General features: G+C 34.8%; 1 protein-coding gene and 1 pseudogene across 2 annotated transcripts; one reads left to right on the plus strand and one right to left on the minus strand.

The window, feature by feature from the left end:
* The first annotated feature begins 16,997 nt into the window (after nt 1–16,997).
* On the plus strand, nt 16,998–20,068 carry LOC113275665 (DNL-type zinc finger protein-like). 2 transcript variants are annotated; one of them, XM_026525206.1, is made up of 4 exons: nt 16,998–17,201; nt 17,288–17,387; nt 18,740–18,868; nt 19,649–20,055. In XM_026525206.1, exons 1-4 carry the CDS (start codon nt 17,044–17,046, stop codon nt 19,754–19,756), a joined length of 495 nt encoding a protein of 164 aa, XP_026380991.1. In that variant the 5' UTR covers nt 16,998–17,043; the 3' UTR covers nt 19,757–20,055. The 2 variants fall into 2 exon arrangements, with proteins under 2 accessions (XP_026380991.1, XP_026380990.1); XM_026525205.1 differs by having other exon boundaries at nt 17,001–17,201; nt 17,282–17,387; nt 19,649–20,068.
* LOC113275663 lies at nt 19,644–22,108 on the minus strand (annotated as a pseudogene).
* Between the last annotated feature and the right edge of the window lie 1,060 nt (nt 22,109–23,168).

The following is a 23,168-nucleotide window of genomic DNA, read 5'->3' on the forward strand; positions in this document are numbered from 1 at the left end:
TTGAAACATTCTTAGAGGACGTTATATAGTTGTTACACCATTTCTCGTCAAAGAAATTTTTAAAGTGATTGAAACATATCATGACTTTCGTCACTAGGTAAAGATAAACATGGTCGAAGCGAAACGCTTACCAACACATATTTCGAGATATAGATAGGTGAGGTATACTCGGCTCGAAATACCAAATGTGTATAATCTAAGTCTATATATAGCATACGAATTTTTGTCTCAAGAAGTAGGAGATAGAGTAGATAGACTTTTGAGTGACAGATAAGTTCAAGTCTTCACATACCTTTTTGTCGAGAAGTTCCACCGGTTCCTTGAGTAGTTCTTCTTCTTGTATGATGAATCTCCATGAAGTCCTTGAGCTCAACTACACTTTCTATCCTAGTCCGAGACTTAGCTATAATAGACTAGAAATCAAGACTTATAGTTTTAATCACTAACATTGACAAACATGCTTGAGATAGCAACGCATGCGAGTTCGACCGAGCAATGCTCTAACAGATTCCACAATATCTTGTTTCACTACCATACGATTAAGATTATTGTGGGGTGATTGATATTTTTAGGGTGTTCTCCGGGAATATAAGTACGATATATCAATTGGTTCATGTTCACCTTCGACTTTGGGTCGTAGAAACTCTTAGTTACAGGTGAGATCAGCTAAGGGAATGAAGTGCGTAGAGTCCTGTTGGGATTCAGAGACGTAAGGAGAGCAACTGTACCTTGATCAGTGTGAGATTGGTTAGGGCTCAACTATATTCCAGTCCGAAGTTAACTTGGAGTAGGCTAGTGTCTGTAGCGGCTTAATACAGTGTGGTGTTAAAATTATGGACTAGGTCCCAGGGTTTTTATGCATTTGCGGTTTCCTTGTTAACAAAAATTCTGGTGTCTGTGTTATTTCTTTCCGCATCATATTTGTTTATATAATTGAAATATCAAAGGTTGTGCGTAAGTTCAATCATTTGTGAATCCAACCTTTGGTTGTTGATTAAATTGATTGACACTTGGATATTGGTTTTTGATACCGTCCAAGTTACTTTTTATATTCAATCGGGCTCGCAAATTCCTATTTTTTTGATTGCAGATTGAGTTGAGAAATTGAGATATAACTCTTTGATATACTTTTCTTAAGATTGAGTCTGACTGTCTAGTTGATTCTCTTAAAAGTATATTGGAGTTAGTCCATATAAATTTCTAAGCGAAATATTGGGTATGGTTGTTAGACCCCCGCTTTTTCACTTGCCACTACTATGAGTTCTCTGGACAAACAAGACTTCCTTATGTATCTTCTTACCTTTGAACTACGTATCGAACAACAAGCGAAACCTCTTAACTCCTATCCTGTAGATAATGTGGTGGAACCTACATCGTCTCACCCACCTACATTGTATTGTTCCTTTCGACCTCACAATGGTAACAGTAGACCACAATTTCAACGTGGTACTAGCCTCCCGGATATAGTATGTCAGTTATGTGGTCTTAAAAATTATGGGCGAAGTGACTTTAACAGTTGAAGATGGCCTAATAAAGATGAATGTAGTTTTCCTATTTCTAAAAACCAAGTCGTCATCCAATGTGATTTTGGGGAGAGACTGGATTCATGCTATATAGGTAGTTCCCTCTACCTATCATTAAAAACTGAACTTCATGACAAACAAAGGTGAATATGTCATTCATGGAAACCAAGATATATCTAAAAAGATGGAAGTACTTGTTAGAACATTGCTCGGTTGAACCCACTAAGCGTTGGTATTTCCCAAACTCGAAGTTGCTTGATCAGATTACTTGAGTCAACTTTGTTAGGTTAAACTAGGAACATAGAAATGTTGAGACTTGCTCTTGGTACTCATGAAGAACCTGAAGAACTATTGATATCTTGACTCCGATAAATTAGTCATATATATTTGTTGATATTTTGATTGTATCTGTTGATTGGTTCACAAACAATTTTTCATTCTTTGTTTTTTGTAAAACGTCCTAAAAGAATTGAAAGCTGAATCCTCTACAGATTACATGGGTAAAGTAACACTTGGCAGTGGATTGTGTTAGGTGATTCATGTGCATTGACCAGGTTGGGTGTACCCGCAGGGATACTGACAAATGGAGTAAGTGGGGCCAGTTTATTCAGTATCAACTATACGAAGTTGCGGTAGTCTATTTGTATAACGGCTTAAAAACTGAGAGTATTCAAAACCGGACCAGGTCCATAAGTTTTTTGAAAAACAGTTTTCCTTGTTAATAAAATCTTACGTGTCTGTCTTTTTTACTTATTCCGCATTATAAGTATCTTTATTATAAATAAGTAAGTACACTCGTACCTTAAGGACATCTTGGATCGAACCCTTAATATACACCTTGGATGGCTGAGTATATTATATCCAAGAAAACCATGTTGAAATAATCTGGAGTCATTATTGATATGATAATATTAAACAAGGTGTGTCAGTTATGGATTACCAACTGGGATCTAATAAGTGGCATACTCGGTACTGTCATCTTTTCATAGTGCTCTAACAATTTTGATCATCTAACATCGATAATAGATTGACATACCAATACTTATAGGTGCATCCAAGAATGTCTCTAATAAGTCGAATATATTTTACACAATAACTGGGATACATAAAAAAAATTGATTAATATATTCTTCTGAATCCATGTACTGAAAAGAAAAGCCTCATTTTTTGTGGGACAAAGGGAGTATGCATTTATTCATTGACATTTATCATTATAACTGGAACCTCCATAGTAAAACCCATAACCATTTGTGCTATAATGGTCGCTGTCAATTTCCAAATTATAGCAGTTTGGATTCGTAACTCGTTTCTTAACATTTTCAGGGTCCTTGATCATGTTATTTTCATCAAATACTTGAACCAAATTAAAATAACTCGATGTCTTAAAACCACCTTCAGAAGGGAAAAGACCGCTACCCATTCGAGTTGAAGTATGCCTCCCTTTGTTTTTCCCATTAGTGATTTCTCCGCCCCATTCTGTTGATGTTGCGGTCTTTGATAATTTTGTGAAAAGAGAGTATGGATAATAACCGACTGGAGTACCTTGTACTCGTACCCACCAGTGCCCACTACTTTGATCCTGCCAAGTTATTCAATGTTTATTTTTGGATCAAAGTTGAAAATGAGTATGGAAATTTGACAATTTCTTTCTTTTACATTTTGAATACTAAAGGTGACATCTTTTTGGTCGCCATGTAAAGTGGATACCTCAGTGAAATTGCAACCAAGAGAGATATTTGAGGACGTGTGCACAAAACCATTACAAAGGAGATTGTAACAACCCGTGCTCAAGTATCCGTCCGTCTAGCGGGGGAAAAAAATTAAATGGTTCGATCTTCTTAAGAAAATATTACTAAACAATAATAGATGTCCTTTAGGGATATCCTTATCATGTGGCCATTCCATATAAAAAAAGAGGTAATAATACGTACCGTCCAGTTTATGAAAAATCTTGTCTGGTGGTCACCACATATGTCTTGGTACACCTAGTTAAAAAAAATTGAAAATTTTGATTTTTCTTCACAAAAGTATATTAATTTGTTTACATACAATTTTTAAAGAATAACTCACATGCCATCCAACTTCAATAGTATTGAGATCTTTGTATTTACTGGCTGCAATCCAAATTTGGGATATACTCATTTCTCTTGTTCAGTAAATGGTTTCCAAAGATTTATTTTTTCTTGTGCTCCTCGAAAATTACAATGCACCCCAATTATAGCATGCTGTGAAAATAAATATCTTAATCACTACAAGTATATATTTACATATGCAAAAAAAATAAAAATAAAACAATGATGTGTGATATATATATGTACCTCATGGACCCTATAGTTTTCTGTAGTGTCATTTGATTGTGATGTAACAAGATTCTTATAAGGTGATAATCCTGGATAATGATGTTTGCGTAAAAGTGTCGGTTGTAGTTTTTTCCTTGCCTCCGGATAGGAATAGTTCCTTCTGGACATGATTCATACTTTTGCCAATTTTGTGTAAATTGAAGTGTCCCCAAATTATACAATTTCGTTCCTTTTGGGTATGAACTTGGTGTCAGCTGTTTTATAACAATAAAAATTAAGTAATTTTTAGGAGTTTAAAAATAAATGTATTATCAGGAAAATTATGTAAAAATATGTGCTAAACATGTATTGTATGATTACAAAGCAAAGGATGGTTAAGACTAGGTTGTTTGTAAACATCGTAACAATCAATGATCTCAACATTTCCAACCTACGAGATGGAAATCAACAAAATAAGTGTGTATGAATGAATACGTAAAAAATCATGATTTTATATGTACGCATCAATGTAAAAAATTTACTCCACCTTAATGGTTTTGATTATTGCTTTGTTTACTGCTTTGATAGTCGTCTTTCCTTCAACTAATCCTTCATCAATGAATATTATTAATATGAGGAGCCAATATTTTAAATCGGTAAATTTTGACATAAATAACTAATAAAATACACGAATGTGATATGGTTGATGGAGAAGATTGATCTGATATTTTTTAGATTGTTTATAATAAATGCAAAAATATGTTTAATATAACTATTAATTAATTCTTAGCATTTACGTGCTTTTGTCTTTTCGAGTACCTGGAGAATGTCAACTGGCCTGTGAAAGTATAACCTTTACTTATTTTTGTTAAAATGACGAGGGTACCAAGTACACTACAACCTTTTTGATATCAACCTATAAGTCTGATACCTTACATTACCTAATATAGACATAGACCTGTCAAGAAGATAGCAAACCACAAGGTATACACTTGGTATATAGTTTAGGTTCGAACCGAACACACACAACTATAAGGATCAACTCAAGTGTTGGATTAACCTATAGTGTATTTACTTTTAATTATAACTAAATTAAACAATAATTATAATTACGGAAAGTAAAAGTAAAGACACAACAAGATCTTGTTAACGAGGAAACTGTAAATGCAGAAAAACCCCGGGACCTAATCCAGTTTTGAATACTCTCATAATTCAGGCGCTATACAAAGACCACTACCAACTTCGTATAGTTGAACCAAGTAAACTACCCCTAGTTACCTAGTTTCTCCAATATCCCTGCGCCTACAACCAATCTGTCCAATACACGTGAATCCTAAGATAGAGTCCACTACCTTAAGTTGCTTCAGCCTCCAAAAAATAAAGGACTAATCTGTTTGGTAACGAATCTTCTTATCTAGAGAAGTTAATAAAAGATATTCCAGGCGATTATGACAAAGTCTCTTATGTTTAAAATTTATTAAACCCTTTTGTTAGGTAAGATCTACCAAGATCTAAATTAACGAGTTAATCAGAACTAGGTATACAAACTATCATATTCGCATACAAGATTCATAACTAATATATCTTTCCAGAGATATGCTTTGCTTGCTGGTAAAACAAAACATGTACACCACTATGGACATACAAATAAAAAGCCTAAAAATAAGTAACGTGAATCACAAAAAGAAGAATTAGTGATGTGGACTAATATGAACACCACTAAACTGTGAAGAACATTAGCATCTTTCAGCACGAATCGAGAAATGTCACCATTCACATGACCAAAGTGAATCCTCTAACAATAAGTCAACAACCATCTTCTTGGCACTTTGCAGTAAAACGAGTGTTGTCATTTTTAAGAATAATAATCTTGTAACCAATATCCATCTTGTACTTATCAACAGCAAGTCTAACAACTTTAACACCACCCATAAATTCTCTACCAATCTTGTCAAAAATGTAAATCCATTCATCAGAAATCAGAGGCTTGACCTTGCCTGCATCATGATGTACCACTCTTACAAGCTTAGGACTTTCAGTTACACAAGAATTTGCAATACTAGAACCATAACTAGTACTACAACCAGACTTAGAACGAGAAGTATGCTTCAGAATGACGTCAACATTCAAATACAAATCTTCATTGTTAATAACAATGACAAGAGCAATTAAACCTCGAAGTTGTATATCACCTTGTACAAACAATAATTGATCACTATCCATATAGCTCAAACGTATACTCCCAGGAGACAAAGACCTCCACTGTTGACATGCAAAATGCTTCAACTCATCTACGGTGCTCGAAGTATTAACAGGAAAAGCAGCAACATTCTCACCATGGATTCAAAATAACATGAATAAGCTTCTCAGACACATTTGATACACCTACATATTACAAAAGAAATAATAATAAACATTTATAGCTTCAAATCACAATTTCAAATTTGAATAACCTAAAACGTAAACAATGTACAAGAAAGTTCACATTTAATCGAAGACAAACATCAAATAACAGTAAACCTAAATCAAATACTCCATCAATTAATTGAAGATATAAGCTTCAGAATCTTACTCGAATACATAGATGAGTAAATCATAAGCCTACAATCAAATATCAGTTCGATTTCATATCATGCATCATAAAACAAAAATCATCATAAAAAACAGTAATCAAATCATTTCACAACGAGAATCAAAAGCTAAGATATAGCAAAAATTAAATAAAGATCATACAAACAATAAGATGTAACAGATCTTCTTCATATCATAAACTTATAAACTCAACAAAACTAAAAATCAGAAACAAATTTGAACAATAAACTAAAAGAAAACTAAAAAATTAAAGATTCCAAACTAACCTGAAGTTGAATTATGTTGCAGAAATGATCAAATCCACCCTAACCTCTATGAATCTGCTAAATCACCTCCGAAATTTATATCTGGATCGATCTATCTCTCAATCTTCCGTGAATTCAAATCTGAGATAAAAAAATTGATTTCAAAACACTTTCAAACTAACCTGAAGATGAATTCTGTTTCAGATACGATTGAAATCCCATTAATCGCACTCTCACTCTCTGTCTCGCGCTCTCTCTCAATCTCAGATTCAAAAATAATGCATTCAAAAAACAATGTTTAAATACTGAATCGATGGAAGGTCAGTTCTGGAATAATAAAAAATCGGAAATCGCTGGATCGTTCCAAATTTGGACTAACTCGTCAAGATTTGGACGAGACTGTAAAATAAGGGTGATTTTTAGATTAGAGCGTCCTGGGCTTTGGGTGGATGGACTAGAGCATCCAAACCCACTAAAAATGGGATTAAATGTTAATTTCTACTAAATTAATCCACGATAAATTAATTACTTCGCTAAAATAATATTTTTTTGCTGGTCCCGACTTAAGTGATGTGTTAAAATTATAAGATCATAAATATTTTAAGTTTCCAATAGGCCCAACTAGCATATAGTTTTATTTTATTTTTTCTAGGTTTATATAAATTAGTTACCAGTGTGATATCACTATATCATAATGCCTTATTAAAATAGAAATATGGAATTATTTGTTTCTTGTTCACATTATATAATTTATTAATATTGGACTTAAACTCTACTTTTTTTAGTCCATGAGAAGTTCCAAAGTAATACTGTTGTGTTTGTTGTTCTTATTGTTTTTATTTTAAAATCAAAGTAGGCATATTCACACGCATATTACGTAATATATTTGTCATTATAGAGAAATAATCTGCACACTTGCTCTCAAAATTTAAACTTAAATTTGATATACTTCGATAAATTAATAACTTATTAATTTATCGATAAATTAATATTTTGTTAAATTGATAGAATTTAGCAGTTCTAACATTATTAATTTATCGAAATTTTAGTGTAGATTTGGTATAAGGCCGCTGTAAAGCACCATTGCTAATGGAGATGTCAGATTACTGGAGAGTACCAAAATTTATATAAGACATAAGATTTTCTAGTTTATCCTATATGGATTTTGGTACCCTCCCCAGTAAACCGGTACTCCCGTTAGCAGTCATAATACGAAGTTAAATTTAAAAATCTTCATTCATGTATTTTTGTGAACATGACCTTATATTAATTATCTTGTTATTTTTTTTTACCTTTTCTAAAAATAAATTTTCTTTTTTTAGTTAGGTTCAGTACAATTATTTTTATTTATTTATTTACGTTCTTTTTTTTTTACAAAAGTATTCATCATTTTTTTTTTCTTTTTTCCTGTTGGGTTGGGTTTGGCTTTCTTTTTTTTCCATAGTCGAACTTAGCAATTCTGTCCTAGCCGATTTTTTATACGGAAAGCAACTAGGGTTTTTCCTAGATGAACTCAGTATGTTGTTTGTATATGAAGAACACAGCCGCTTTGGCAAAAATAAAAAGTAAGAACCTAGTTGAACCCTATAATAATAAAATAATAATCGTAAAACACAAAAACTATAAAAAATACTCCCTCCGTCCCACTATTAGTTGACATATTTACTTTTAGATGTTGTCCTATAATAGATGACCTATATCACTAAGCAAGAAGATATTTTTATAATTACCCTTTTAATTGATTATTGTTAGTATAAGAAATATGCATAATTTGATAGGCATGTTTATGTTCGTTACGTATGTGTTTTAAAATGCTTTTCAATGGTATGAAGTTTGCGAATATCTGTGGTGTAGTTTGAGAGATAAATCATTTTAAAATTTCACTAGTTATTATCTATAAGGGTATAATTGTAAAAAAAACTTAAAAAAATACTCTTTTCCCTTCCTTGCCGTAAGAATTGTACAAAGTTGAAGTAGGTCATCTAATAATGAGACAGAGGGAGTAGTAATTAATAAAATAATAATAAAAAAAGACAATAGTTTGACCAAGTACATGGTCATGTTGTTATTTCCTCTCACTAAGGCTCCCATTATCCATGTAGACGTGTCCCAAAATCTTTTAAACGATGGATTTTTACATGACTTTCATAATCTATGGAGACTATTAGGTAATTTATGGAGACTAATAGTATCTATTTTTGACATTTGTAGAAATTAAGCATAGGGTACATATAATTAGGGAAGATTCATGGACAATCTTATATGGACACTATGTTACAAGATTTGACCTAATTTTTTTTCAGAGTCAATACTTTGGTGATATGTTATTCTTATGAAACTATAGATTCCTACAAAAAATGAGCACAATCTGAGACGTATAACACCACCGCCTACCACTTGAAAACCAACCGTTGAAAATTAAAGGTCGAAATTATAACCAGAAGACGGTGAGGTTTGGTATCTCGATAAAAATTATAACCTCGTCTCTCTCAATCTTCAAGCTAGATAACTTAATGTTTTCAACTTCAATAGGACCAGATTTAGTCATAGCTTCGACAAATCTACATGTATTGAATCTGACGCGGAGGATGAAGTTGACGATTTCAGTCAATAACTACAAAAAAAAAAGTATAATTAATAACTAATAGTAGGATTATTAAGGGTCAAAATCATTATTAAAAAAATAAAAACTTACTCCCCGGGCTTTAATAGCAATGCCTCCTCAACATCTGGAAGTGATACCGAAGTCGTAAAACTCATACCTAAAAGGAGAGGAGTGCTCAGAAGTAGCTATAGAGAAAACCTGTCATGATTGAGAATAAAGTTTGTACGAATACAAACCCCATTATGAAAACCAGCTTCGTGAGTGGCTGGTTGAACATATGCAAGATCTGAAGAAGAGGACTTGGATTTCTTGGTTTGAGAAGTGGAATCAATCTGATTTCCTCTTACCTAAAATTCATTAACGAACAATAAGTCATGAAATAAAAAAGTTACTTGTACTTAAAAATAAAATAAAGTAAAATAAAAAATATATCTCTTGAAGAAAAAATATAAAGTTAAGATAACGTTAATTGGTTTGGGATAGGTCCTCAAACTCTGATCACTGGATGAAGGACGCCACCATATTCCCAGAAACTACAATAGATTAATGGAAATATATAATTGTGAAGAGTGTCATCTTTCTTTTTTAAACATAACAATTTTGATGCTCAAACTATAACAACAAATAAGGATCATACCGAAGATGTTCTTCATCTTCGAGCTCTTCGAAGCTCTACAACGATAGTCCTTGTTCAATTGTTAATAAGTAGTTCCATAATCTCAAGGGAGAACAACGTTTTCCAGAAGAATTTTGTACACGAAACGAAAAATTCAGACTCCACTGGGAGCATAATCAATGAGTATTAGATACTCATAAACAAGAAGAAGAATAAGAAACTTAAAACCACGCCTGAGGAGAGAACCATGAACTGAAATTTCATTCTCCCTATATAATCTTTGATTTCAAAAACCTAGGGAAAATAAGGTACTAGAAGACGAATTTCAAGACCTCTTTGGAGATTGTAGTGGTTCATAATTGATTTTATTGGAGAATATGATCCGAAGAAGCAGCCTTGAAATTAAAAGAAAAAATTGAGTTTACTTGAAACTGGAAATTTAGGAAAAGAGAGTCCAAAACTTTTCAGAGCTTTTGAGAAACTGAAAAGAGACAAAATTATTTACCCTATAAATTACAGAACCTTTCTTTAATGCATCAATAAACGTAGTGGTGATTTTATAAACTAGTTACTTTGTTATTTTTAAGGTGCTCAGCTATAAGTTTTATTGATTTCTTTAAAGATCATACTTTTATTTCTTTCTAATAAATTATAAACATTTACTCTGGAGACTGACTTGCATGTCGAAGATTTATATTTGTTTTAAAGAATTTATTAAACTTTACAACAATTTATCAGTTTCATGAAATAAAATTTATCTATTTTTGGATTTTCGTGAATGTGATCCATATAATAACACGATTTCCATTAGTTGGCTTGACAGTTTCGGTGTTTAAAGTGGTCCATGTGTATGCCATATTTGGGATTTTAGGGAGGCCGACCTAGATTCGAACTGGGGAATCAAAAAGTGCTATGACACCATTTTGTGACGGCCCACGTCAAATTCTAGATCGGTCGTCCTAAAATCTCAAGAGTAAAGGTAGTTTGACAGATAAGATATCAAGGAAGGTCGGCATATTCCGGGTATTAAAGAAAAATACTCAAATTGAATAAAAGAAGTCTTAGATTTTCAACAAGCTATCAAGGTAAGTCATGTTATCCCAAAGAGTTGTGGTACATCCACGATGAGATTATTCCGGGTATCAAGGAATGAGAACATCCCATGACCATTAGTTGTATCAACAAGCATGTCGATGTTGGGTAAAGGGAAATCATCTTTGGGACAACACTTGTTTAGATTTCTGAAGTCTACACATCATCTGATCTGACCATTCTTTTTTCAGACAGGAACCACGTTGGCTATCAAGGTTGGATGTTGAATGGGCTTGATGAATCCATCAACCAATAGTTTATGAATCTCGACCTTGATCTGTTCCTCGACGTCATGTCAAAACTGTCTAGGCAACTGCTTGACAAGTTTGGATCCAGGAATAATATAAAGATGATGAGTAACCAGCTTTTCATCTAGACCCATTTCTTCGTATGTCCATGATAAGATATCTTGATATTCTTTCAGCAAGTCGACCAACCCTGCCTGTTCTTCAAGTGACAGAGTTGAGCTGGTCAAGATGGGTTTAGGATTCTCGTCTGTTCCGATGTTGATTTGAGAACATCAGTCGTGGAATCAGTACCATCTTGCAGTTTTCCTGGAGTGTCCTGGACTTCTTCACAAGACTCTTCGAGATGATAACATCCTTCTGGGCGGGGAAATATTCCACCACTCTCCCATACTGATTTCTAATCTTGGCGTTGGTAGATAACTTTCCCCTCTGCATCATGGCTGGTCAAAAATTTGTGTCCTCTCTTATCTATTGACAACTTTGAGGGTCCCTTCATCTTTCTCGGTGTTGATGATGAGGGCTGATCAGTTTCCTTGATTGACGTCCAACTAGGAAGAGCCGTCCCTGAGGCAAAGTCAACAAAGTCAGACTTTGGGGCAGCACTGCTAAGGGGGCAGCATAAAAGGATGTTCTCCAAGGTGTTTCTACTTGAAACAAAATAAAGTTGGTCTAAAACGTGAATAAAAGTAAATTATAGGACTGATACCAGAAAATAAAGGGGCATACTATTGCAATGAATTAGTTTAATGGTCAAAAAGTAAATATCTAATTATAGCGAGATTTTGAGAACAACATTGCTTCCCTAAATCAGCTGCTATCTCTCAAACTCTCTTTCTCCCTTATGTGCTCAACGACCACCGTTAATTTCATGAGAGTGAAACTGTTATATGGATGATTCATTTCTATTTGATCTTTTCGTTTTTTAAGTAACCAAGAAGCGTGTTTAGTGCAAAAACTTAGATCCCATTTACTAAAGGATTTGTTAGTGGTAGATTTATTACAATTTTAGAGTTATTCTAAAGCATGATACGCTTGACTTATATAGAACTTGGAAAATTTTTCACTGCTTTTCAGAAGCATTATTTTGTCGTTTTAGAATCATGGTATTGCAGTAGTGGTTCATGGAGACGTATCGGAAGTAAGCTTAATTTTTAGACCGGTACCTCACTTACATTTGGAAGTAAAACTAATGTCATCGTTATCGTTGACTGTTTGCAGACATTTTCTAATTTATATTTGTGGAAAATTCATGTTTGTACTAGAACTGCCAAAGCCAAGAAGAAAACTGATGATACTTACGGGGCAATAATTTTATCTTCCCTTCGGGGCAGCAAAATCTCCGGGCCGGCCCTGAAAGTGGTGTGCTGTATATTCTGTTAGGCGGATTAGGGATGCCTTCTCGTGGTTCGAAATATTCGACATCATAGATAGGAGCATAAGGAGACATTGATGCTGCAATACGGACGACTTTGTCGTTGAGTTGAGCCTTCCTTTTCCTTCTTTGATCAAACTTCCAATCCTAATTCTTCCATGTTTCTGAATGCTCCTTTGAGCATTATTATTAAAGGCACTTGCGCCTTTTGCTCGGGGCTTACTCAGGATTTCCCAAATGCCCGGAAGGTGGATATTTATTACCATTCCATGGAATTAAGCTAGGAAAAGATTAAGTGAATATTAGGGTTTATCTAGAAACTGCGACTAGATTTAATTATTATCCAGTAATTCAACCTGTGAATCTGACGACTGGATTTAATTAATTTGTGGCTCTATACTAGCATGCAATATGTCTAGGAGCATTTAGATATGATGTGATCAACATCATATATTATTCTAGGAAGTTTAGATACCAGACATCTTTCAAATGCATTGCACTTGAAAGAATATTGAAAGGATACTGAATTGCTCAGTATGGCATGGAATATCGAGAGCTCTTAAGTAAGAGGTCCTGATACTGCCATCATGTATGGAGGTCATGGTACTGCAATTCGTTTCTCTTGCGGAAAGCGAAGACATAACCTCTTATGCATTCTGACATGATCAAAAATACATAATTTCTGATGTGACTTTACAAATATGACCTTCGTCAAAAATTCACCATCAACATCAGGATACCCTAATGCATTTGATCAAATCATTAAGACAAGATCCGAGCTAAGTTGATCAAGTGAACACTGTCATTCCAATCATAGAACTACAACTATATATAATTTGATGGTACGCTTCTTAACGAGTCAATGCATCTTCACGAATTCTATACTAGGGTAACGATTTCAAACCGCTCTCACTGGATTGCAGATTTCAATCCATACATGTGATGTGGCTAAATCTAGTATTTATCCAAAACCAGTTTCGTAGGATTGTCAGTAAGGAAGATTGCATCTTTTTGGTTTTTGATAATTTTTACCACCCTAGTAGGTTGAGTTCAAAGAAAGATTTGGTATTTTTCTTGAGTTTACTAATGATGCTGTCTCCTTTTTGTGAAACTTGCTTTAGAAATTACAAAATAAACAAGAATAAATGGCGTTCTTCAGTTACTAAGAAAATTTGGAACACGAAATTTCAAGGATTACGACTAAAAAAATCATAAAATGCAAATGGGTCTGATGTACTGGCCCCCGGGTATCTTTTGCCTTGAAATTGAAAAATTAGGTGAAATCAAGAAGCCTACTTTGAGGCATACCTCGATTTTTCGAGGCATACAAAATGATTTTTTTACTTAGATACTCTTAATTAATTTACTTATTTATTTAATTAATTATTTTAAAATAAATAAATTAATATAATGTTTTTAAAAAGTTATTTTTTAATTTATTTTTTAAAATCTAAATTTTTTATTTTAAATTAAATTCAACATTTCAAATTAATTTTAGTTTAATCTTTTTTTTTCTATTTGCTTTACTTTAGCTTTAAATTTATTTTTTCCTTCATTGTAAAAGACCTAGCCTTGTCACCCGAACCTATTTTTTTTAAAAACATACCTGGATTCGGCTGACAAGTTATTGGTCGAACCTAAAGTGTTCTTTGTATATGAAGACTACTCATAGGTTCAGCTGATAACTTGTTTGCTCGAACCAGCCTAATCTAAATTTGGCGGTTATGGAGTGAAGTTCGGCTGATAAAGTATCAGCTGAACTTAAATTTGACAGTTACAGAGTGAAGATCGACTGATAACTTGTCATCCGAACCTAGGTATATTCTCAAAACAACTAAGTTCGACTAACAAGTCATCAGCCGAACTTCTCAATGTTTTATGAAGAACATGGGGTTCGGCTCATAAATTATTAGCCAAACCTAGTGTGTAATAAATAAATCAAATTATGAAGAGATAAATAAAAAAAATGTTTTGGAAAAAAATAATAAGACAGTTTTGTCATTAAGAAAATATATGGATAAAAAATATATGGATAACGGGCTTTTAAGATTACTACCTAGTGATCCTGTTTAATAGATATACCTCAAAGTAGGTTTCAAAACCAAACTCCACAAGTAATTTCTCTCATCCCAACGGAACCCCCCTTTCCTAGCACTACACAGATGCTGTGGTGTAATAGATGCTTCCAAATGCAAATATAAGATAAGGAGTACTATAAAGGAACTACGCGTTGTAAATTTGAATGGCTAAGTGACCATGGTAAAATTGCTATTGCTAATGTGTATATGGTGCAGAAATAGTGCAGTCTTTTTTTTGCCTAATCAGATTTTATTAACAGCCAAAAAGGAACAACAAGGAAACAAAAGACACCATTTAAAACAGCGATCCCATCTCAAAGGCAGCCACACACCCAAAAGAACAAAACTAACAAAATCCGAAATAAGGTTGACAGGGAGACTTGGGCACAACAAAAATGGATGCCTGGACAACACAATCAACACTCTCCTCCAGCTAAGGTATCACCTTTCAGCCAACCTATCAGCCAAAAAAATCACTCCATCTATGAACAAAAGACCAATCCGTTAAGTATGCACAAATTCTATTCCACCTGGTTATTGCAAACCAAGGAATCCTACCGAAAGTCAAAGCAGCGATCACTGCTTTAGAGTCAGTTCTAAAACAAACTTGGCTAAAATTATCCCTCTTACATCTTTGACATCTTATTGTACTGTACTTGTCATGCATTTCACTATTACATAAAACTAGCCTTTACAAACAGAATCCTATTTGTCTGGATGATTGATAAAAGCAAACTAAGAAATCTGCGTTAAGATTACAAGCAAATAAGGACACCTGTACTGTACTGCTCTTGAGCACCATGGAACTGAAAACTCAACGAAGAATTCCAGGCTAACAAATCTATATGCTTTTCCAAATATGTTGCTAGTTTAGATGGGAGTTAAAAAAGTACGGGAAATAACATGCATAGGAAATGAAAAGAACATGCTCCGAGTGATGCAAAGTACAAGTTCTCAATATTGTCAGACAATCAAATTAACATGGGAAAAAATCACACATTGTCCTAAACGCATGATGTGTCATTTGTTTTGGAAGTGAACATATTAGGTGAAACTAAGCTCCCTGTGTAAATATGGGTTACAAATTTTCGCATAATACCACGGATTTGTACAAATCTAGAACTTTCAAGCTTAGGGTCATAAAATACCAGAGCACTGTTATCCATTAAGAATAGAACCATACCGTTCTTGAAAGAATGAAGCACCCTTGATCCTCCACAGACTCTAAAATTTAAAGCGTGTCGATTACTAATGGTGAACATTGGCCTCCAGGACTCTGTAACACGATAATCTTTCATCATCCATATATTGACCCCATTAGCATTTGTAACGGACAAGCAGAGGCACCCTTCCAACACAGCCATATGCATCTGGAGCTTGTTGTCAAAAACATGTTTTGGTATCTGAATTTCAGTCACCAATATCAAAAGATACTATATATTGACGAGGTTCAGTCAGCGATTCGGCTGCTAACCAATGAAGAGCTCCATTAAGGAACAACCCACACACTGTATTATTAATGCTGCCTTGGACATAAGAAGGCGGGTCTGTTATGGTTTTCCATGAATCTGATCTTAATGAATAGACACCGACTTCAATATCATAGCCCAAAGGAGAATCGTAAAAATCGAGTTTAACCATCTTGTAATCTTCATGGTTGCGATCACAACCAAACCCATATTTGGTAACTTCTGAATATATTGGTACCGGCACGATAAATGTTGGTATTCTCTTGTTTTCTCTTGTAGATGGATTCCACAGACAAAAAACACCAAATTCCATCTTCATACAAAATAATCCATTACAAGAACCTAAGATCCATATGAACTTTGAAGATTTGATTGGGTAATCGATCTCAGAGACATGCTCAATATAAATTAGGCGTCAAAGCAGGTAACGACGACAGCAATGAATCAGAAACAGCAGATATGGAGCACAGACGGTTACCTTCTTTGATCATGAGATTCAATTTGTTGTTTTGAATATGCATTTTCACAAAATTGAGGACTAATGAATAGCTTGCACCAAGGTTTGCATACTGACCTGAACCGCAAAATGTCTTCACCTGTAATCTAGACAGGATATTCGTCACAAAATCGTCCGGGAGGCTCGACATAACTGTTTTCTTCTGCTTCTTCTTCTTCTTCTTCTTCAATTCCAGAACTCTAAAACCAAAAGATATCAAGAATTCAAAATTGGCAGAGAGACTGTGAAAATCAAAGTCTTTAGCCCCTGTGACGGCAATGTAATGTAAATGTAAATACCTCCAAGGATAAAGTTAGGACTGTTAAAAGACATTTAAGCCCTTATACAATTCTGTTTTTACTTGCTCTAGGGCTAAAAGGGAAGTGGTAAAGGCAGAGAGATTTTCAGCTTTCACATACACAATAGCCATGGCTACAATCATAACATTCGGTGGAACGCTCACCTTCTCATCTCCTTCTTCTGCAACTTCTTGTTTTAGTAAGAGCAGAGTAAAATCGTCTAACTGCTTTTTCATCAAACCATCTAATGTTTCTGCTCCAAACATACCATCACTCAGTCTCTCCAGGTAGGCTTGTTTCTTCTTCTTTTGTTTTTTTATTGAGAATCAAACAGAAATTCTGATGGGTTTTTGGCGGGTTTTTGAAGGAGAAGAATTAGTCATCGTGAGGGAGTAGCCTTATCATCTAACACAAGGAGGTTTCCTAAACTTATTTCCTCTTGTATGGGAACTGATATGTCAGATTCTCCTAAGGTATGTACTATTTCAAATTGGGTTATTTATTTTGTTTAGGTTTCAAAGTGTAAGATGAAGACATGAAGTTAATTAATAATATAATGATTGTTGGTTGAAACTATGATGCTATAGAGATGTCAAAGATTCAATTTTTAGTTCAGAAGTGTAATTTTGATTCTAGTCAAATTGCCTACCCTAGCAGAAATGTGTGTATACGAAACATTGCAGAGGATCGAATCATATATAATAGGAACATGAGAATAGGTTGAAACTTATCTAAATTGTTTTATGGGTCAACTAGCAAGGCAAAGAAAATTATTACACCTTCCTTAGTTAGCAGTATATTTGGAACTTCCTGTTATGTAAATTCTGTTATTATTTGGATGAGAAGTGTTAGATTTGCAAAACTACATAAGCATAATGATGAACTTTTCATGATTAGTGCCAGTAGAAGTGGAACAATTTTGCAAGGGAGTGACATGCCAGTGGAGAGGCCACACTGTCTAGCAGAGTCAAAAATTTAACTTCAACTGTTTTTGACCCCAATTTATACAAGCAGTACTTTCTATAAGAAATCGCATCCTCACAAAGAACATACCAATAAGGATACATAGCAATTGCGTGTAAAATACTATTCGAATTTGTTTTTCTGGTGAGATACGGTGGTTTCAGAAAAATAATAATAGAGTCGGGATGTCAGTTTTAGAGAGATACAGTAGTTTCAGAGAGACTACCAGATGCTGAAAGAGAATGATATGTGGTTAGACTGCTGAGGGGAAGGGATGGTGTAATGGTTTATGACTTTAGGGCAATTTTTGTAGCGATTTTGGTGGACAAGTAGTGATTTCAATCTCTAAGGTGTTTGTACTTGATAACTTTACGGAGACCATGAACATTTTCAAATCCAGGTCGTTGGTACTTGGTATTATCACCAAAATTACCATTCTAATTATAAAAGGCAATTTGATTCTGTACTTTTTGGCTTGATTTATATCTAAAAGGTTGTTCTTAGTGATACACATCCGATTTCGATTTGTATTTGACTTGCTCTCGGATGTTAGATTGTTAGTTTGTTTTCAGTTTTCTGATATCTGTCTGGCTTTTTACTTCATGTCTGAGTAGTGTAAATGATGTTTTTTTTTTTTGCGTCTGAGTCGAATAAAGTCGAGGAACTGGACTCAGGCTAACAACTTGCCTTCCTAAGACTGGAACACTATGATTTGACACTGTTGATCATAGATTCTTTATCTAGACTTTTAGTTATATAGGTTTTAGTACTGGCACATGAACTAGAGCTTGAAATTTTTTGAAAATTATGATACAGTAGAGCTGTGAGAAATATTTATTTAGTCTTGGATTTATTTGTGCAGGAAGCAACAATCGATTTAAAACTTCCTAGGAGGAGCTTAAGTGTGCAGTTTACTTGCAACCAGTGCGGTGAAAGTACAAAAAGGCTTGTAAATCGAGTAGCCTTTGAGCGAGGAACTATTTTTGTTCAGGTATTATTGTGTTTGTTTTACATTGATGGTTTCAAATTTTGGTATCTCTTGCGTATGCTATGTTGTCTTATTAGTGTTCTAATGTAGCTTATAGTTTCTCATTGATTCTTCGTAATTTAAGAAAAGCTATTACTCACATTGTCACCTGTATGCAAAAGGTACGCCACAAGTGCATTTAGGACTGAAAACACTTATATTGACATGGCACACCCAGAAAGTATCATTAATGGTAATGTGGTCTTGGAATATGCCCTATCATATATGGTGCAGACGTCAGCTGCAGATTTATTGGTTTCCTGTTGCCTTCTATTTAGTAACATGTGATTCTTCGTATGTTAGATTGGAGAGTTTCAGCGACAATAAAATAGTTGTTCACAGTTCAGATCAACTTTATGTTCTTCAAATAACTATCATAATTTATAAGCATGTCTAGAGACGCAAGTTAGATCCATTTTTACAGTTCTCAGAATGCTATCCTTGGTTAAATTGTTATTCAGATGAAAATAGTATTTGATACAGAGTGGTTATACTGTTATACTACTTTGTGGGTTGAGATGGAATGATTGAAATTGTTAGGTGAATTTTCTTGACCAACCTGCGGCGCTTCTTCTACCTTTCAAGATTGTCTATGTTTTATAAAGAGGATTTTAGTATCGCATATACTTGTTGTTGCTAAAAGACTGTTCATTTATCAAAATTTATGTAATTCTCAGGTTATAGTTTTAAGATCATTTGGACAGTTTTTGCGCACTTGTACTGACAGTCAATTCTACTTTTCAGTGTGCAGGGTGTTTAAAGCATCACAAGTTGGTTGACAATCTAGGGCTGATAGTTGAGTACGACTTCCGAGAGGAGGAGAACATGGACTTGGGTTCTAATCAAGATTGATTTTAAATTTCAATTTAGAGTTTCTCGCTCTCAAGGTTTCTTCCAAAGTTTCATCATCATAGATTAATCAAGATTGATTTTCAATTTCAATTTAGAGTTTCTCGCTCTCAAGGTTTCTTCCAAAGTTTCACTTCTCTATGATGATGTTATATCGTACTGTGGATTTTTTGTTCTATATTTTGGATTTGATTTCCACATCTCTGTAATATCCTCGTATTTTTGAACTCGACTTGGGAAGCTTCGAGATTGTTCAACTACATCAAGCGCGCTTTAGCGGTAGATAGCCATTATTCCTCCAATTTAGTTGGTTTCTTAATCTCAATTTTTTATTTTTTTAAATTACACTTGGTTTCTTATTTAATATTGGTCACTAAAGAGAGTGAGCTTGCTCTCTAATCCTATCTGAAGAAGGTGATCTGTTCATTTCTTCTATGACCAACAGCAAGAGTCTGTACAGTAAGCCCATTAACAGTGTTACATAATTACACAAGCACAACTCAATGACGCAAGTGTTCAACTCCTGGCAGACGCATTCAAATTGTTTTGATTTTTATTAGTTACATGACTGACACTATTTCCTTCTCGTTTGCCCTCGCTTACAGAATCCATTTTCGCTTCAGACTCTCAAGTTCTTGTCTATTCGTATTGCAAACATCATTTGTGGTTACTAGCTACAAGCCAGAGAGGAATCTTCTTATGTGTTGTGACTCCAGGAGCTTCTCGTTTGCCCAGTCAAAAGAATGCAGTAAATTTGCCAAGACAAGTTCCACAAGAACCGCAGAAAAATGAATACCGGGACAGCTTCTTCTTCCACTCCCAAATGGTATCAACTCGAAGTCTTATAATCAATATCATTATCAAAGAATCTCTCCGGCCGGAATTTTTCTGGGTTTTCCCAATACTTTGGGTCCATAGAAATTGCTTTTGCATTGATGACAACCCTTGTGTTGGCAAGAATGTTGTAACCTTGGATTGTGCAGTTCTCTCTAGCTTCCCTTGGGAGAAGTAATGGTGCAGGAGGATGAAGTCTCATTACTTCCTTTATCACTAGTTTCAAGTAACTCAATTTATTGAGATCACTTTCCTGTACCAAATCTTTAGTTCCGATGTTTGTTCTTAGTTCTTCTTGCGCTCTCTTCATAACTATTGGATTTCTAATTAATTCAGTCATGGTCCAAACCAGTGTTGCAGCAGATGTATCAGTCCCAGCGACAAAGATATCCTGTAAGATCAATGCAAACAAAAAATGTTGAGAAACAGGTTGACTAGCATCAAGGCAAGCTATAGGTTATGCGCTTATTGAAAAGCAACTACAGGAAGCATCTGCAAAATATTACTAAAGGAAAAACAAAATGAGAGAAACTATGACAAACCATGATAATTCCTTTTATTTGGTGTGTAGAGAGTCTGGTGCTCTGACTTGGATCTTTCTGAACTCTTAGCAGAACATCAACAAAGTCCTCCTCGTTAGGCATCCGTGATTTACTGGTGTTGATATGTTCCTCGATTACTTTGTCGAAGAATTAGTCGAATTGCCTACAATTTTTTTTTAATCTGGTGTCTAATCCATCAAACTTGTGAATCCAACTCATCCATGGGAAGAAGTCTGCAGTCTTGAATCCACCAGTCAAGTTTTGTGTTTCTTGAAGCATCAAGTAAAACTTGCTTTTGCAATTATCTTCACCTTCTGCATAAACATACTTCACACCGAAAGCAACTCGACATACTATGCCGTTTATAAGACAAAGCAGAATCTCACTTAGATTAATAGGAACCGAAGATGCAGAAGATTTACGGATTAGTTCAATCACTAAGGCAACTTCTTCTTCTCTGACAGCTCGATATGCCAGAACCCTCTTGGCACTTAAAAGTTCCAGGATTGCTATCTTTCTGGCTTCTCTCCAATACTCGCCGTAAGTAGCAAAAGCAATATCATAACAATCATAAAAGATTTTTCTTGCAGCATATAATGTGGGTCTACCTGAAAACACAAGATCATGTGTTTTCATTATCTCTTTCGCCATATCTGCGGAAGAAACAACCAAAGTTGGAATTGAGCCTAGTTTAAGATGCATTAAAGGACCATATTGCTTAGAAAGCTTCTCAAGTGATATGTGCAGTAAGTCACTGCCAATCTGGTGCAAGTTTCCAATTATAGGAATTCTTCTTGGTCCTGGTGGTATACTCCATTTCGCCTTTCTTCTTTGTTGTTTGAGCAACAACACCAATAAAGTTAACAGAAAAACTACTAGTAGAATCATGAAATGGTAGTAAAAGTAGTGATGAGATCTTACTGTGCTCGACATTTGAACTAGAAAGAAGTAGATTGGTGTCATTTCTTTGATATTTGATCCAAAGAGATCTCAGGCTAGCAAGTTATTATTCTTACAGGTTGCTGCTACACCACTTTTATATAGAGAAAATGTGATGGAATAGGAAAATATCAAATACACGAACAAAAAAACTTGTGTGACCCCCAAATCGTGTTAGGAAATGACCACGCATTCTATCTTAAATCGTGTTAGGACCATTTCTGGACATTTCCGAAAAGTTCAGATTTTGTGGCTGCAAAAACTATTGATCATTTCCAAACTTTACCCAATTTTTATAAGTGTGAGCACACAAATCACGAAGGCATCCGAATGCTCACAACCAATCGTCGTAATCTAGAGTAATTTGTGATGATGATATCCTAGTGTTGATTCCTTGGCTCAAAACCTTCGGGTTTATCATAGCCTCATCTAACAACTCCATGCGAGGCGTTTGCGCACGGGATATAGGTAAAAACAAAGAAAGCAAAACGTACAAGTAAAGATCCATGGGGTTAGACAAGTATAAAGTGCTGAAACGTAAACAAGACCGAGGTTTACGTGGTTCAGCACTAAGGCCTACGTCCACGGGGTTTGTTGTTTCACTATATTCTTCACGGTTACAAGAGTAGTCGAATGACTTTTGGGTTTACATGTTTTTCTCTTCTAAAGGATTAACTTACACTCGCAATCTCTCTCCTTCCCTTCCTGATTTTTCCGATCCCCTTCCTCTTGGTGGAGAGGGGGTATTTATAGGGTTAGAGTGTGGGACCCATCTCTGAAGGCCGTTGGAACCTTATCTTCTAGTGTCTTGTGTCCATCACGCAGAGGTCTGCGTTTGCCACTTGATCACGCAGAGACATCCTCGCTCGTCCCACGGGTTGATCGACACGTATACTGCTCAGAGTGTTTAATGAGGGTGGTTGAGATGCCTGCTCGTGTCAGACAAGTGTCTTCTGCCCCTGTCACGTCCGTGTCAGCTAACTTTCTCTCCACCGTTGATCTTAGCTTCTTTTGGGATGAGATAAAGTAACTCCTTGGGGTTTATTTGGTGTTCCGTAGTGCATCGTATTTTGATGTCCTGGCCTGCATGCTTTCCACGT

Source organism: Papaver somniferum, chromosome 4 (genome assembly GCF_003573695.1).
Source record: "Papaver somniferum cultivar HN1 chromosome 4, ASM357369v1, whole genome shotgun sequence".
Taxonomy (NCBI): domain Eukaryota; kingdom Viridiplantae; phylum Streptophyta; class Magnoliopsida; order Ranunculales; family Papaveraceae; genus Papaver; species Papaver somniferum.

Bases quoted from the DNA above. Each gene is read 5' to 3' on its own strand.
- LOC113275665 (XM_026525205.1), top strand. From the start codon at position 17,044: ATGGCTACAATCATAACATTCGGTGGAACGCTCACCTTCTCATCTCCT. The intron at 17,202-17,281 runs GTAGGCTTGTTT...GGGTTTTTGAAG, and splicing joins CCATCACTCAGTCTCTCCAG to GAGAAGAATTAGTCATCGTG. The intron at 17,388-18,739 runs GTATGTACTATT...TTATTTGTGCAG, and splicing joins ATATGTCAGATTCTCCTAAG to GAAGCAACAATCGATTTAAA.